The sequence below is a fragment of the Symphalangus syndactylus genome, chromosome 14, assembly GCF_028878055.3.
Source record: "Symphalangus syndactylus isolate Jambi chromosome 14, NHGRI_mSymSyn1-v2.1_pri, whole genome shotgun sequence".
Classification (NCBI taxonomy): domain Eukaryota; kingdom Metazoa; phylum Chordata; class Mammalia; order Primates; family Hylobatidae; genus Symphalangus; species Symphalangus syndactylus.
In genome coordinates, this window is record NC_072436.2 from 79817965 (window position 1) to 79836174 (window position 18210).

At 40.2% G+C, this 18210-nt stretch overlaps 1 protein-coding gene across 19 annotated transcripts in view; it reads left to right on the plus strand.

Moving 5' to 3' along the window:
- PUS10 (pseudouridine synthase 10) overlaps positions 1-18210 on the plus strand; it is a 71150-nt gene that overhangs the window by 46855 nt on the left and 6085 nt on the right. For 10 of the 19 annotated variants that reach the window (XM_055242730.2, XM_063617957.1, XM_055242734.2 and 7 more), the window contains 8 exons: positions 536-621; positions 1559-1684; positions 6990-7046; positions 7914-7990; positions 8084-8139; positions 8974-9091; positions 14244-14386; positions 17322-17421. In XM_055242730.2, the coding sequence (XP_055098705.1) occupies positions 536-621; positions 1559-1684; positions 6990-7046; positions 7914-7990; positions 8084-8139; positions 8974-9091; positions 14244-14386; positions 17322-17421 (763 nt within the window). Of the gene's footprint in view, positions 1-535; positions 622-1558; positions 1685-6989; positions 7047-7913; positions 7991-8083; positions 8140-8973; positions 9092-14243; positions 15020-17321; positions 17422-18210 lie in introns of those variants that run through there. The other 9 variants (XM_063617955.1, XM_063617948.1, XM_063617949.1 and 6 more) reach the window with 1 other exon arrangement.

Below are 18210 nucleotides of genomic sequence, written 5' to 3' on the forward strand. Positions count from 1 at the left end.
TGTTAAAATATGCTAAAATAAAATAAATGCAATAAACCTTACATTTTAATTCTTGGTACTTTCATTTTATTAAATAAAATATTACTGTAAGTTTTCTTTCCAGAAGATCCTTCAATACATTTCAAACGATGATGTGATAAGGGGGGTAGAGTCAGCAGTAAACTGCACGTGACCATGGACAGCAAAATGGTTAAAAAGCCTGAAGGGGCTTCCACTTCCTATGTATGGAATTTTCCCTCAAATCTTGAGGCTATTGGAAAGTATTAGGTTGGTGCAAAAGTAATTGCAAGTTTTTCCCTAGGAAGATAAGTCCTCCCGAAGGTGAAAGGTAGCAGCAGAGCCCTTATTTACTTACTGCCACTCTCGTATGTTAAAATTGTTACTCCACAGGCCTGCAAGACCTGTATTGTTCTGAAACTAAAAGTTAGCGAGAGACTCGGGCTCTGTGTATGTCTCAGACGATGCTGATTCATCTAAGTTTTGTGATTCAATATTGTGTCTGGAAAATAGCTATAAAATTTATTTTGTTTTGCAGGCAGTTTCCTTGTCCTCCAAACTCACCAAAGGCTGTATGCGCTGTTCTTGAAATTGAATGTGCTCATGGTGCTGTTTTTGTGGCTGGTAAAATATTTGGTCTAGAATACACATACACTGTGAACGTACTCTCCTTTCTAAAAACTCAGCTGACTCCTGTTCTATTTTATTCTTATTGCTGTTATTAGATTCTAATAAGTTTACTCTCTTGAGAAGTAGAATCAATAGCCAAACTTATTTTAGGTTTTGTGGGCATTCTAAAGGATCACTTAGGAGATCAGTTATTTTAAATGCCATGCCAAAGGGAAATGACACTTCCTAGGTTTTAATAGTTTTCATCAGAGATGGCCAAGTAGAAATATGGGTAGATGCAGAGACCCAAAACTGGTTTGGAGAAAAACAGCAGGACAGAGGCTATTTTATAACATAAAAACAAACTTGAAAAAATAATTTATTATCTCCAAAATGACTAAACACTTGGCTTCCACTGGAAAGAAATTGTTCATCGACTTTCCCAAAAGGTAATCTGGCAGACAAATTTTTGTTTGAAAGTTACAACTGTTTTATAGTAATAGCTGAAGTGAAATTGCTCTTCAGCCTTGACTATAATATCCTATCCTAGGGCAATGAAAGCTACCTGCCTTACTGTAGCTTTACTCATCAGGTGTAAAAGCAAGTTTGGTTGTGTGTTTTTTTTTTTTTTATCCTTGGTACATTCATAATATTATATAACTTGTTTAGTCAGCCAATCAAATTAAGTATATTGAGCATTCCTTTCAAACTCATTTGATGTACCATTCATATATTTACCCATCTATTTTATTGTTACTTTAAACCTTTTTATTTAATTATCTACATGTCTATGTCCCAGGTCTCCAAATTGGATTGTTAGTTAGGTAAAGGATAGGCCTTGTTTTATATCGTAGCACTTAGGATATTGGCCCTTATAGTTGTTGCTTCTCTTTTTATCCTATTATGTTAATTACTCCATTCCACCCAGGCTATCTGATTATTTCTTTCTCAGGGAGATATAATAAATACTCCAGGAATCTACCACAAACTCCTTGGATAATTGATGGAGAAAGGAAGCTGGAATCTTCAGTGGAAGAATTAATTTCAGATCATCTGTTGGCAGTATTCAAAGCAGAGAGTAAGTGTTACAATCTTCATACTTTATTTATTTATTTTGAGATAGGGCCTTGCTTTGTCAACTAGGCTAGATTGCAGTAGCACGATCACAGCTCACGGCAGCTTTGACCTCCTGGGCTCAAACAATCTGCCCACCTTGGCCTCCCAAAGTCCTGGGATTATAGGCATGAGCCACCCCACCTGACCTAATCTTCATATTTTATTCTTTTTTTTTTTTTTTTTTTGAGAGAGAGGGTCTCACCCTGTCACCCAGGCTGGAGTGCAGCCTCAACCTCCCAGGCTCAAGCAACCCTCCCATTTCAGTCTCCTGAGTAGCTGGGACCACAGGTATACACCACCATGGTCGGTTATTTTTTAACATATTTTTAGAGATTGGGGGTCTCACTATGTTGCCCAGGCTGGTCTCGAACTCCTGGGCTCAAGTGATCCTCTTGCCTGGGCTTCCCAAAGTGCTGGGATTACAGGCATGAGCCACTGCACTTGGCCATATATTTAATACACTGACATTCATGAATAGATTTCTTGGGGGTGGCAGGAAAGATTTCTGTATTTTATTAATCACTACCAAGTCTGGGCCTCTTGGCCATAGGCTTCCTGTGAACAGGGATCATCGTGTTTTGGGTGCCACTGGCCTGGGCTGGATTTCAGCCAAGGCACTCGAGAATATCTGCCTGTCCTCTCTCAAGATGACTGCTCTGCCGGGTGCAGTGGTGTGTACCTGCAATCCCAGCACTCTGGGAGGCTGAGGCGGGCGAATCACTTGCAGCCAGGAATTCAAGACCAGCCTGGGCAACATGGTGAGACCCTGTATCTACTAAAAATACAAAAATTAGCTGGGCATGGTGGTGCGCACCTATAGTCCCAGCTACTTGGAAGGCTGAGGCATGAATTGCTTGAACCCAGAAGGCGGAGGTTGCAGTGAGCTGAGATCACACTATTGCACTCCAGCCTGGGCAAAAGAGTGAGACTCTGCCTAAAAAAATAAAAAATAAATTTATAAAATGACTGTTCTCTCCTACGGAAATTCAAAACAACTGATGACTACTTTAAATGAATGCATCTAAGCCCTGACCTTGGTACACTTCAGCCTTGGCCTCTTTGGGGGAATATGAGGAAATTAAAACACATCTTCCACATCCAGTGCTTCTTCGAGAGTAATCACTGACAAGTGTTTGGCTTCTCTCTTAACCTATAAAGTGTCCTGGAATAAAGTTCAGGCCTAGAGAAAGTAAATCAACAGCAGCCATTTTACAAAGACTGAATGGCAGCTGTAATGTTTTTGAATTTAGGTATTAACGAGCCCAGGTTCGTGGGATGAGTCAGTTTCCATCAGGTTTATGTTTTCCTTGTCTCAACAGGCCTGTCAGGTCGAAGGCAGCATAAAGTCTTGTGATTTCAATTGCAGGAAATTGTGTTATACGTCAGGAAAAACTGCAGGGCATGAATGATATTACTCTTTGGAATGAGGCTCCTAGCATAATTAGAAAACCTTTCTTTTTTTGAGACAGAGTCTTACTTTGTCGCCCAGGCTCTAGTGTAGTAGTGTGATCATGGCTCACTGCAGCCTTTAGCTCCTGGGCTTAAGCAATCCTCCTGCCTCAGCCTCCCAAGTAGCTGGGACTACAGGCATGTGCCACCATGCCTGGCTAATTTTTTTGTATTTTTTGTGGAGATGGAGTTTTGCCATGTTGCCAAGGCTAGTCTCAAACTCCCGAGCTCAAGCAATCCATCTGTCTTGGCCTCCCAAAGTGCTGAGATTACAGGCGTGAACCACCACGCTCAGCCAGAAAACCTTTTTTTGACAGACCAGCTAGAAATCCATCCTTCTCTCTGAAAGACCTTAAGATAAGCATGCTTTGATAATGACAAACACATGGTCTAGATGAGACATGGCTGACCCTTCCAGCTCCCTGACTTGCAAGGAGGAAAGAGAAACACTTCAAACCACATCCCTCTTATAATTTGTTGCCTATCACGTAGGTGGCCCTTCTTTAAGGGTCTTTAAGAATTGTTTACTGAATGGAAAAAAGAGTATCCCAGCACCCTAATATTTTCCAAAATCTTAGCAGTAAAGACCCTGGGCTTTGCCATGAGCTTTTGCCTACTTAATTTGGTATTTACAAAGGGATTATCACATAAGACTTATGCAAGTTATGAAGGGATGAAAATAAAGCGTTAGCACAAAAAGTTTCATTTGGATTCTTTTTGGGGCTACCTGTCACGCCAAGTGTCAGATTCCAGCCCAAGCTGAAGACCGAGAGGAGTGGGCGGATGAGTGGCGGGCAGCTGAAAGAACACTCAAGGAATCTTAGGGAGTTTTGGACATGGCTTTATTCTCTCTCTCTGGGCGAAAGCCCAGGCACGAGACATATGTACAGCATCAGCAGGGTAGTTATACCTTTTACAGACAATAGTGGCTCCGAGCCAAGCGCAAGTTCATGTGAGTGATCACCTAATGTGCCTCACGTGACGTGGTTACATAATGTGTGGGGTTGTGCACCTGTGCACCAAACCTACTGAGTCATGCTGTGCTGGAAGGCTGCCTCAGTCTACTCCTGACTAAAGCGTGGCCATTTCCCTTATACTCCACCCCCTATGCTGAGGGTGTCCTCTGGGCAGGGACACATGGCCATAGGGCAGAGCCCTGAATCCATAACTCACAACAACAATACAGAGAGCAACAGATCACCACTAGGATCCCAGCTATGTTACTTATGTCTGTTAGGGCCCAGCGTAGGCTAGAGCCTAGGGATGCCCACCATCTCTGCAGGGGGTCATCAGTAAAGCTCTTGACTATCTTAATCTCCCATGAGACCGCTTGCAGGGCTGCTATTTATGTTCTGCCGATTATCAGGGATAAAGGTACAGCACTGTGTTATGTTTACACAGGCCGTGACAGGTAGCCATCCCACAGTGGTGTTACCCCAGTGTTGCTCTGTGCACCACAGTGCCTGGGCTGGGGGTACTACATGTTCCCCCCATAGCCAGCTCTACCCATCATAAATGCTACAGGTCAGCCAGGGGGCAAGTGTGCCATGGGTCTTGCAGCATCCTTTGTCCAAGGCTTGTGCATTGTGTTCCAGGCATCAGCACACAAGGATCACTGCAGATTAGCTGAACCCCTTATAGTTCCTGATCATTCTTGCCCTTGATACTGTTTTTTAGGGAGATGAGACAAGGCATAATGTGAGTTTAAAAAACTCAACCAAGTTTTAAGCATGTATTTTCTAATACTTAAGGGAGTGGCTTCTTTACCTTTTTTGTCAGCTGCTATTTATAATCGCACACTAATAAGTTTTCAGGTTTACCCCCCAAGTTTCTCTCACTCTGCAGTCCAAGGATGTTTCCTTAATTTCAGGTTTGAAACATTTTTCTTTTTTTTTCCTTTTTTTTCTTTCTTTTTTTTTTTTTTTGAGACGGAGTCTCGCTCTGTCGCCCAGGCTGGAGTGCAATGGTGTGATCTCGGCTCACTGCAAGCTCAGCCTCCCAGGTTCATGCCATTCTCCTGCCTCAGCCTCCCAAGTAGCTGGGACTACAGGCACGCGCCACCACACCCAGCTAATTTTTTTGTATTTTTAGTAGAGACAGGTTTCACCAAGTTAGCCAGGATGGTCTCAATCTCCTGACTTCGTGATCCACCCGCCTCAGCCTCCCAAAGTGCTGGGATTACAGGTGTGAGCCACCGCGCCCAGCCTGGTTTGAAACATTTTTCTAAAAGATCAGTAAATATGCCTTCTCCTTTAGTCTGGATCAAATGCTTTTGTGGCCTTCTCAAGGGCCTAGCTTTCTACACCTCTTTCTTACTGATGGGCTGCAATTTGTGGGAAGTTTTATGGCTGACTTATGAATTTAAGATTTCTGCTCCTTCAGTAACTAGTAGACTTATTTCTTTGAGGCCTGTTCATTCCCTTCACCCCTGCCAGTCACAGGTTCTTGTTCAGTCACTGTGGACACCCTGTTTTCCTGACAGGGCTGACTGGGAGACAGGGGTGGGCAGGTGTAAGACAAATCCTACCCCCAAGGAGTCTGCATCTTCAGCTTCCCAGATGCCCTTTTTGAATTCACCATTGAACTATGGCCATCCATCTGTTGTTAGCACTACAGGTTGAGTCTGTTGACTCTTATTAGAAGATACCGATATTGCTATGGATTTATTAGTAACTTCACACTGGAGTGTAAACACAGAATGTAGAGTTTTTTGGGACTTAGTGGTTCACAGACTCCTACTTCCTGCCTGGCCTAGTTCTATATCTAAAAAAGTTGTTGTGTAAGCCCCTTGCCCTTTTTTTTTTTTTAAACCATTTTCTCCTTCCAATATTTGCAGCTTTTAGTCTGTGATGATCAACTTATCGTAGAGCATACACTGGTTTTATCATGGTTCCAGCTTTGGTTTGATGACATATATAATGAATTTGCTTTTTAGAGTCAAACCTTTTTTTCCTCCTTTTCCTTTCATGGAGTTTAATTCTTAAATAATGAATGTTTTTGCTTTGTTCTAAGGAAAGAAAGAAAGATTATCGAGTTTTCACCATAGGCTTATGGCCAGAGGGGTGGTGGGCTCTTCTTCCAAACAGGACTCTGCCTTGGCTTTCCCATGGGATGGTAGTTAAGGTTGGATTTTAACATCAGAAACACCTAGCTCTGCCATTTACTTGTGTGACCTTGGGAACATTACCTAACTTTTCTGAAGCTTGGTGTTCTTTTATTTTATACCTACTTTATAAGGTTACAATAAGGATTAAATAGTACATGGTCCAGGTGCAGTGGCTCACACCTATAATCCCGGTGCTTTGGTAGGCCAAAGCAGGAGAATAGCTTGAATTCAGGAGTTAAAGACCAGTCTGGGCAACAAAGCAAGACCTCATCTCTACAAAAATTAAAAAATTAGCCGGGTGTGCTGGTATGCACTTGTGATCCCAGCTACTTGGGAGGCTGAGACAAGAGGATTGATTGGGCCCAGGAGTTTGAGGCTGCAGTGGGCCATGATCACGCTGCTGCACTCCAGCCTGGGTGACAGAGTAAGATCTCATTTCTAAGAATAAATAAATAAATAAATAAAATTTAAATTATATATATAAAATTTTTAGTCCAATGCCTGGCATATAATAAGTTCTCAATAAATGGTGTTTACTATTAGCATTACTATTTTTAGTAGAGATTGACATTAGAGGTGGGATGATGACTCTCCCTGGGGATTCTCCTGTAGATTGTTCAAGACCTTCAATTGGGTTTCTAGCAAAGGTTGGGAATGAATATCTTAGGGCTATGATGTCTCTAATTTTTTTTTCTTTATCTGCTTTTCAAAGGTTTTAATTTTTCATCCTCTGGAAGAGAAGATGTAGATGTGAGAACATTAGGAAATGGTAAGACTGCAACAGCATCACCTGATTAGAACTAACTTTCTGATTATCATCCTTTCTAGACAGCAAGCTTAGCATAGTCACTCAGTGAAAAACAAAGTGAGCAAGGCCCAGAGCTTCTCCAAGGGAGGAAGCTTTGTGGATTATGGAGGCCCCTTTATGAATTATATGAAATACACCTTAACAGGAATCATTTCTTCAGAGGCCATCCTGATTGCATACCTATAGGTTATAAGGGACTTGTATGTGCATTAACAAAGAGGTGCTTGATTTTTTTCCAGAAGTTTGATTATTAATTTTTTCATTTAATAGCATTTCAGAAGGACCAGTACACTTTTCAGAATGTACATCTTCATTTAAAAAGTGATTCTGCTGTCTTAACCTTCATGTCTCTCATTTTACCCTATTGCATTACCAGAAAGATGATGACATTTAATCCTGAACTGTTTGAGGCTTACAGTTCCTTCCTCTCATGGAACCAAAGCTTTTCCATTTCACTAGTGGATCAGGCTAGGAGGATGGATTTCAACAGGGCATTGCTGCATGTGACAACTTTACATCAGTGTGACTAAGTTAATTAGCGGTTATTTAAACTGTGTTTTGTAATTAACACAGGCTTGTTCATGGGCCTTTGGGGAAGCAGTTATTTTCACATATTGCCTGTGCTGGGGTTTAGCAGCCCTTCTGCCCCTGCAAAAAGCCCCTTGATTCTTCTCACACATTCTTCCCTCCCTCAGATGTAGTCATGTCACTAAACTTTCAGTCCTCTAGAGCTCAACCCATTTTTCACACCTCCTAACCCTCTTGCATTAGCCCAAATGTTAACTCCATCAACACGTTTCTGTTTCATGACGGGGTGTGTGCTGCCAGGAAGGCCCTTTGCAATTGAGCTGGTGAATCCTCATAGAGTACATTTCACTTCACAAGAAATTAAGGAACTTCAGCAGGTAAACCACTTCATGACATGGAAATCGTCATGTTTCTGCAATTCTGTAACTGAGCTAGACTTGCTAATTGCTTTTCTTTTTCTGCTACTACAGAAAATTAATAACTCATCTAACAAAATCCAAGTACGTGACTTGCAGCTTGTCACAAGGTAAGAGTAGGCTCACTGGAGATGATTTCAAAAGGGACGTTTTAGTTGCAGGTCACATATCTTGATAAGGGAATTGCATCCAGAATATATAAAGAACTCTTAACAACACAACTAAAAATGGGGAAATGATTAAGTAGACATTTCTCCAAGGAGGATATAGGAATAGCCAATTAACATATGAAAAAATGCCCAACATAATTAGTCATTGGGGAAGTGCAAATCTTAACCACTTCTAGAGATTATATATGCAAGAGAAATGAAAACAAACATCCACACAAAGACTTGTACGTGAATATTCATAGTAGCATTATTCACAATAGCAAAGAAGTAGAAAACTACCCAAGTGTCTATGAATAAACAAAATGTGATATATCCATACAATGGAATATTATTTGGTAATAAAAAGGAATGAAGTACTGACACATGCTACAACCTGAGTGAGCCTTGAAAACATTATGAAATGAAAGGAACCAGTCACCAAGCACCACGTACTGTATGATTTCATTATATGAAATGTTCATAATAGGCAAATCTATAGAGATAGAAAGTCAGTTAATGGTTGTCTAGGGCTGGGGGAGAATAATAATGGGAAGTGACACTAATGGGTACAAAGTTTCTTTTTCAGGGTGATGAAAGTATTCCAAAACTAGATTGTGGTAATAGCTGTGCAACCCTGAAAACATACTAAAAATCATTGAATTGTACAGTTAAAACTGGGAAATTATATGTAAATTATATCTCATCGGAACTGTTTTTAAAGAAAGGCTAATTTGGGGCAAGGTTTGTTTGTATTTTATTTATTCAGACAAACTTTTAAAAATTGTTTTTGTTTAGAGAGGCAATAGGACATATGAAAGAAGGTGAAGAAGAAAAGACAAAGACCTACAGTGCCTTAATTTGGACAAATAAAGCAATACAGAAGAAAGACATTGAATTCCTAAATGACATAAAGGTAGTTTAAGTGTTCTTATTCTTTTTATTTCATTTTTTGTTGCCTATCAAAGATCCCATTGTCTTCTAATTTATTACTAGCAAGTCACACGGCGTGGCCAGTGGGGAAGAGCCCCACTCTGAAGACAGTTTGCCTGGGTGCAAATCCTGGATCTGCATTTCTGAGCTGTGTGACTTTGGACAAGTTACTTAACCTCTTTCTGCTTCAATTTATTCATCTATAAAATTAGTTAAAATAATTAAATGAGTTTAATTAGATAAAGCACTTAGAACAGTACCTGGCACATAGGAAACCCTTGGCAATGCCATTATTATCTTTGGTCATTTGTGAAAAATAAATATAAAATAGCACTTATCTAATAGAACTGATGCAGAGGTTAAGTACATGAATAAAACATATGACAATGTATGTAAAGCACATGCATTTTGCCACATGTGACGTTTTCCTATACCTGAGCATGTCATGGTAGAGTGCCTGTTCACGTGCATACTTCTTCCCACCTGCCCCCACCTCTTCTTATAAAAAGTTTACTTTCTTTTTTCTTTTTTTTTCTTTTTGAGACAGAGTCTTGCTCTTGTCGCCCAGGCTGGAGTGCAATGGCACAATCTCAGCTAACTGCAACCTCCGCCTCCTGGGTTCAAGCGATTCTCCTGCCTCAGCCTCCTGAGTAGCTGGGATTATAGGCACCCACCACCACACCTGGTTAATTTTTGTATTTTTAGTGGAGATGGGGTTTCGCCATGTTGGCCTGGCTGGTCTCGAGCTCCTGACCTTGTCATCCGCCTGCCCCAGCCTCCCAAAGTGCTGGGACTACAGGCATGAGCCACCGTGCCCGGCCAAAAATAGTTTACTTTCAAATGCAAGGAATGAGCATACATGGGCACAGAGATGCATATAGTTACCACATTGTTTAAATAGGCAATATTTTGCAACAACCTAGATGACCTACTAGAAGGAGCTGGTTTAATATTAATGGCTTATGTGTATAATGGACTACTACTATTCAGCCATTGAAAATTATGTGGTAGATAAATATTTATTGACACAGGAAAAGGTTTCTGGTAAGTGCTAAGGAAAAAAATAAAAGTATAGACTCTATAGAGGATGATATGTTTTGATTTAAGCCAGGGGTTCCCAACCCCCTGGTGGTACCAGCTGGTGACCTGTTAGGAATCTAGCCACACAGCAGAAAATGAGCAGCGGATGAGAGAGCAAAGCTCCATCTATATTTACAGCTGCTCCCCATCACTCACATTACCACCTGAGCTCTGTCTTCCGTTCCATCAGCGGTGGCATTAGAGTCTTATAAAAGCGTGAACCCTATTGGAAATGACACATGCGAGGGATCTAGGTTGCATGCTCCTTATGAAAATCTAATGCCTGATGATCCGTCACTGGATCTCCCATCATCCCCAGATTGGACCCTCTAGTTGCAGGAAAACAAGCTCAGGGCTCCCACTGAATCTACATTATGGTGAGCTGTAAAATTATTTCATTGTGTATTACAATGTAATAATGATAGAAATAAAGTGCACAATAAATGTAATGAGCTTGAATCATCCCAAAACCATCCCCTCCTTCCTCGGTTCATGGAAAAATTGTCTTCCCAGAAACTGGTCCCTCATGCCAAAAAGGTTGGGGACTGCTGATTTAAGCACACACAAACGCATATATATGTATATGTATACACATATAGAGGATTATGTAGAAAACAAATTGTATGGCAAAAGATTCTACAAATAGGATTTATAGTTATCATGAAAAATGTGAACACACAACAAATAAAAATAGACAAAGGATATGAACCAGTTAGCTGCAAAAAGAACAGTGGCCAAGAATCATTTGAAAAGGTTGATGTAACGATAAGACATCACTTTATTCCCCTTAGACTAATAATACCTATCAGTGGGTTGGAGTGGAGGAGAGTTCTCAGTAGAAATGTAGTGTTTCAGCCTTTTTCAAAAACAACGTGGTAATGACTGCAAAAATTTAAAATATACTGAACTGTCCTGTAGAAATAAAACTCCGGTGCATAAGAATATGTACACGGTGTTTAAGGGCTTTAAGTGGCAAAATCAACAACAAAAAGACTGGGAACAAAATCAGCGTCCCTCAATAAGGAAATGGTAGAGTAAATTGGGATGTTATACAGCTATTAAAAAAAATGAAATCAGGCCGGGCATGGTGGCTTACACCTGTAATCCCAGCACTTTAGGAGGCTGAGGTGGGTGGATCACTTGAGGCCAAGAGTTTGAGACCAGCCTGGCCTACATGGCGAAACCCCATCTCTACTGAAAATACAAAAAATTAGCCAGGTGTGGTGGCGCATGCCTGTAGTCCCAGCTACTTGGGAGGATGAGGCATGAGAATAGCTTGAACCCAGAGGTCAGAGGTTGCAGTGAGCTGAGATCGCGCCACAGCACACCAGCCTGGGGGACAGAGTGAGACTCTGTCTCAAAACAAAAGCAAAAACAAAACCCAGCATATGACCCTGTTTAATTTACATATTAGTATGTACATATGTACCTAAAAATGCTAGGAAAAAAGATGGAGGTATGTCTATATCCATGACTCATAGGAGCACTTATGACATGAGAAAAAAAGCAAAGTGCAGAATAATGTTTATAGTATGAATATTTTGGTAAAAACACACAAATCATTCACCTGCTTAAAGAAAGTCATTTATAAAATGAGGAGATGGACTAGATCTCCAGTGGCCTCTCCAGTTCTTAGATCTGTGATTCTATAGCTAAGACCCTTTGGTTTTTGGCCATACTATATAAGGTTCTTTGGATGGTGGTTATAATATAGACAGATATCTTTAAGATTGCAAAATGAATTTTTAAATTTCTTTATGCCTTTCACATGGGTTGTACAAGTCATTGAGAATGCCGTGGGAAAAATAAACTCATTAAAAAAATAGGTTCATAGTTTGAGGGTAGCCATAGAGATAATTCAGAAATAATGCTGAGGCCAGGTGCAGTGGCTCACGCCTGTAATCCCAACACTTTGGGAAGCCAAGGCAGGAGGATTGCTTGAGCCCAGGAGGTCGAGGCCACAGTGAGCCATCATTGCACCACTGCACTCCAGCCTGGGCTGAAAGATGATTTTCATAGGTACAGACTAAGTGGTGAAAGAGTCTTTTTTAATGGTCCATAGCCTAAGTAGACTGATGCAACTAGTCGATTTCAAATAATGTTTTTAGTTTTCAAATATTCCAGTTGGCATAAAAATTATAAAAACTGACTAAATTCCCCATTCTGAGAAAAAGTCATTTCAAATTTACTACTTATCCCCTCTTCAGGAGCAACTTATTTCTAAAAAACAAAAAAAAAAACAAGCATATGTGTGTGTTTGTGTGTTTCTGAAAGCTCAGCAGTATGGGAGCAGTAGAGTGCAATGTTAGAATAAATGAAGTGGTTTCCTTTTGTCAACTAAAAACAAACAAACCAAAAAAGACATGTGGCTCGTGGTATTTCCACTGACCAACTGTCTTATGGTCAAAGTACTGGGAATAACTCTAAAGGTAAAGGAAGCAGGGGAGAGGACTTGATAGATAGCTGTTAATTTAAAGGCCCGCTGTTTCTCTAAAGTGGAAGCCATGTCTTTATAGATTCCTTCACAGTTCAGCCTTGTCTTTTATTTATGTATTTTTTTTTTGTCTCTTTGACCAGAGAAAAATCAGATCTTATGGAGACAGCTTATCTCATCAGGACAAAGTGTTTCTATAATAAAATCAAAGAGTCATAAAAACCACAGAGTTAGGAGGAGCCGTTGACTCACCACTTTGGTAAAGGCAGTCACACCCTTTCAAATGTGGTCTTTGTCAGAACTTGCTCTTTTTTTCTTGGTGGAGAACTTGATAGAGGAGAGACCAGACAGAAACCTTTCTTTCTTAGCAGGCCTTCTGGCACTCAAGAACCGTGGAAATTAGGAAGAGCTGTTCCGACAAGAAAATGCAGAGGATTCAGTTCTTATGAATCTCAATTTCTGATTATGCCCAATTTTTAAAACCTGGAATTAGTTGACCTTTTACAGCATTAACCTCTATTTCTTAATTTTTATCTTGTGACATAAAAGAAAATCTCTGACTTGAACGAATTGTGAGAAAAACAAGCCTGTGTCCCTAAAAAATCTGAAATGTAAAAAGACATGCGGTATTATTAGTTGCAAGCTGGGCTAACAAACATTGAAAAGTCCCGGTTTATTATGCACATCGATTTGTAATTATTATATTGAAATGTCACCCTAAACAACATGTATTAATAACTTTTCCAGACGTATCCTTTTGTATAACCCTTTTCCTTCACCAAAAAACCCCAAAACAACTTACCCCTGACAGTAGGTATGTGGTTCTCCCTAAAACACGCAAACTCGGTGGGGTGCGGTGGCGCACACCTGTAATTCCAGCACTTTGGAGGCTGAGGAGGGCAGATCATCTGAGGTCAGGAGTTGGAGATTAGCCTGGCCGATATGGTGAAACTGCATCTCTATCAAAAAAATACAAAAATTAGCCGGGCATGGCGGCGTGTGCCTGTAATTCCGGCTACTCTGGAGGCTGAGGCAGGAGAATCGCTTGAACCCAGGATTCGGAGGTTGCAAGTGAGCCGAGATGGCGTCCCTGCACTCAAGCCCGGGCAACAGAGCGAGACTTTGTCTCAAACAAACAAACGCAAACTGCCATACACCCAAGCAATGCTGATGTCCCACCTTCTGCAACCAGCCATTGCTCACCCCAGCCTGAAATCCCCACTCTTAGGTCGCTCTGTTGGGTTAGAAAACAAAGGTAAAGAAAGGCCTTGTCCTTTAGGGCAACCCGATTAACCTAAAGGGCAGGCCAGAACTCCAGGGCCTTCACCAATTTGTTAAATATGAGAGTAAAAGAGACCTATTTACTTCAAAGCCCTCTTTAAATGGCAAGGTTACTGGGGCCCAGAAAATGAGTAATGATAGACTGGGTTATGAGAAGTCCCACAGAGTTTGAACCTAAGGGGACACAATTCATTTTACCATTAGTGTCCACCCCATGATAGGTGGAGTTCTCCAAAGGAAACATCTGTGGTGAGCTATGGATGGTGAGGGAAGGGCTAAGACAGGCTTCACTGGGTGGCAAAGCTCTGACTCCGGGACTGTGTGTCATATTCTCCCCTAGGACTTAAAGATCGACCAGAAAACACCTTTGCGCGTCCTTCACCGAAGGCCCCTGGCTGTGCGAGCTCGTGTCATTCACTCCATGGAGACACAGTATGTGGATGAGCATCACTTCCGCCTCCACTTGAAAACTCAGGCCGGCACGTATCCTTCCACCTGCTGCACTGCTGCCATCGAACCAGAACCCTGTTGGAAAAGTTCATGGTCTCCTAGAAAACTGGGTCAGCTTGGTCTGGGAGGGATTTGGGAAAGGATTATGCTAAAGAAGAATATTTTTGTTTGTTTGTTTGTTGGATGTGGTTTTTTCCCACTAAATTTTTTTTTTTTTTTTTTTTGAGGCAGAGTCTCGCTCTGTCGCCCAGGCTGGAGTGCAGTGGCGCGATCTCGGCGCACTGCAAGCTCCGCCTCCTGGGTTCACGCCATTCTCCTGCCTCAGCCTCCCAAGTAGCTGGGACTACAGGCGCCTGCCACCACGCCTGGCTAATTTTTTGTATTTTTAGTAAAGACGGGGTTTCACCGTGTTAGCCAGGATGGTCTCTATCTCCTGACCTCATGATCTGCCCACTTCGGCCTCCCAAAGTGCTGTGATTACAGGCGTGAGCCACCGCGCCTGGCCTAAATTTGTTTTTCAAAATGATTCTAAACCCTGAGGTAGCAGTCAGTTCAATGTCAGCTTTAAAGTTATGTGTGTGTATATATATATATATATATATATTATTGCAGTGTCTTACACAATGCTGAGCACATAGTACTCAGAAAATACTTTTGATGGATTCATTTGCTGTCTTGACATTTTTTGCAAGTCACGTATTTATGACCATATTTGGGTCTTTTCAACATTTCGAGTATTTGCCTCAGATGATTAAACACAGTTAGTAGATGGGAACAGCACTACTTTACATCATGATCTTTACTCGGCCACTGGCCTAGTACAGCAGAGAATATCTTTCTCTACGTGCCTTGTGAAAAACAACAAAGACAAAACGATTCAGATGACATATCATTAGTTAGCACCATTTTCAGACTGCAAAGAGCTTTGACTGTGTTACAGAAAGGTTGAGATTCAGAGTTAAAATATCTATAGTCCAAGGCTGATAATTTGTTCATAATCTAACCTGACTTGTATAATTTTTGTATCAGAACTAAGTCGCTGATTAAAATATATCAGGGAGCTCCAATAGGCTTAGCTTTAGTTTACTTTTTGAAGGTCTTCCTAGTTTTTGTTTGTTTCTTGGTTTTATATTATTCTGTGATCCAATAGCATGAAGTGACAAACTACCTTCTAACTGGTATAGAACTAATGATGTACTATTGTATGTGTGTGTGTGTATATATATATATATATATTACACACACACACTAGATATATATATGGAAAAAAAGCAAGTTTTAATCACCAAATAGCATTCTTACTATATTGCTGTAACTAGTCTGCCTGTCCTTCCCCACCAGCCTGCATTCACTTCTTCCCCTGCCCCACCCCAGGACCTGGATTTACTCAGCTAAGCCAAGTATAGGTTATCTACTCTTAAAATCTTCTAAATTTTGTAATTTGGATCAAAGGATGATCAGTTTAGACTCCAGTGGGCAGATCTTTGTATCTTTGTTGTTTGGAGCATATTTGCCTATCATGGATGGAATTTCAAATCATGTATATATTTTTAAAAGTCTTCTTACCTAATCCTGGCCTTTAGTTCTGGTGGGCCAAGGAGAAATGTCTTTTGTAAAATTTGATGTCTTTTCAATCCTATTAAAACATTTTTAGAACCAGCCATGTACATGTACTTAAGGTATTAGCCAAGAAAGACTATGTGATAAAGCTTTAGATACCACATGGTTATACACAGAAGTATATGAATTTTTCACTTAATAAATTTAATTTACATATACCTTATATATTTACCTTGATCAGTGCAGTGAGCTAGCTCATTTGACTTAAACCTTGTCCCTCTGGTTAGGAATAAGAACCTCTCTGTACGTTTTAACTGGTCATTCTGGGGCTATTTGGTTTTCTCTCCTCATCATTGCTATGCAGAAGGGGATTCTTTAAAGAAAATGAGAGAAAATGGATAACAATTGTTGGGTAGTTGTGAGTTTATCAAAAAACACAGTTACTAGATAATTATATGTCTTATGCTTTAGTCAAAACATTTGGCAAAGGTAGAGTGAGTAAAACGTTCAGAAAGTGAGGACATAATATCAGCGTATTATAATATAGATTTTTCATCATCTGGAAACAAATTTATTTCTCTATTCAAGTTCCATTAAATATTTTCTACTAAATGCTGGTTTGTAGAACAAAACATAATGCTGCATTTTTACTGAATTCTGGCAAAAACAAATCTTTTAGATAAATGTTGTCAAAGCTGCAGTACAGTCCTATGTAAGGAATGTTAATCTTAAAAACAACTTCTAGGATTAGTTATTGATTTCAAAATTTGAAATACAATTTTGAGGGAAATACAAAGTTGCCCCTTTAAAAAAGGGAGAGAGAATTAACTTAGTTCTTTTGCTAACCATGTTAGCAAACTAGACGGTAGGTCTTTGGTAATTCTTCCGAAGAGCCATCATTAAGACTAAACTAATAGTCTCATTATTCCTCCCATCCTATTGCCTCTGGGTCATGTTACAAGGAATTGCCATCATTAAGATCACTCTGTGTGTGGCTCTGTGGAAACCTACCATCTGGCAGGTGACAGTTGCCATTATTAAAAAATGGGACTAACAAGATGATAACATAGAAATTGTGGCAAAGTTGTTTTTTAATAAAAGCATTGAGCTATATAGCTAATTTTAAAAATCCACATCCAAACCTTGGCACTTGGAGATGAGCTATAAAGAAAAAAGAAAGTAATGATTTTTGGTAAGTTTGATGTAAACACATTTCCCAGGCTCTGATGTTGGCTGCCAGGCTACTAGGGACCACCTTGCCAAAGCTTATTTTTTAATACATACAAGTCAGGGTGCAGAAATAACCTTTATTTTGTAACATTTCTGCTCTTATTATTTTTGCCTGTCAAATCTTACCAAATAGTTGGTACAGCATGCTGTCTTCATTCTTTCCTTAAACAAACCCCAGCTACATTAAAGAGTTTGTACATGGAGACTTCGGGAGAACCAAGCCAAACATTGGGTCCCTGATGAATGTGACTGCAGACATTCTTGAGCTGGATGTTGAGGTAAACCATTTTATTGTGGAATGCACATTGGCAAATTGAATTCAACCAAAGTTATGCTCTTTGGCATTAAGCCATTTTAGTACCACCCACCTCCATAGGTATTTGAGAATGGTGAAAATCTCACAGTAACATTTTATTGAAGGGAGGGACTGTCTTCGGATATTTTTTTTTTTTAATATGAGGTCTCATTTATGTTCCTTGCAAATATATAGCTAATTTATTAACTATGCTTTACATGTAGTATCAAATCTAAACCCTTAAACCAAGCAAGGAAATACTCATTTCCATACCTGTTGCGTTTTATAAAGACTTTAAAGCAGCGTATTCAGAAACATGGATTCACAAGGGTAGAAAGTGAGGTGAGCCAATGGTTCTTCATAAAAGCAGTTCTATAAGGACCCCTGTGATGTGGTCCAAGTTCTCTGCTCTTACAGTCTGAATTGAAACAAGGTTAAATTCTAAAGTAATTGTAAGAATGGTTCTGTCGGGCAAGTCTCCATAAATTTTTCATTTGAGTATCAATAGGTGTTGAGTCACAAGTGGTGTTTCTTCATGACAATCTGACTAGGAATAGAGTACCTCCTCCCCTACTCTCCCCAGAATCTTAGGACTTGGGGATTTGTACTTGGGAATAATATCAAAGTTATAGAAAGAAGTGGGCATAGTTGCCCAATGTGAAAACATCTATGGTAATCAAATGATCACTGGAGTATTATTTCCTTACCAGCAATTCTCTCAAGTGCTCTGGGATTAGATTAGCTCCTGCAGTACAGCCAGTGATCATGCCCT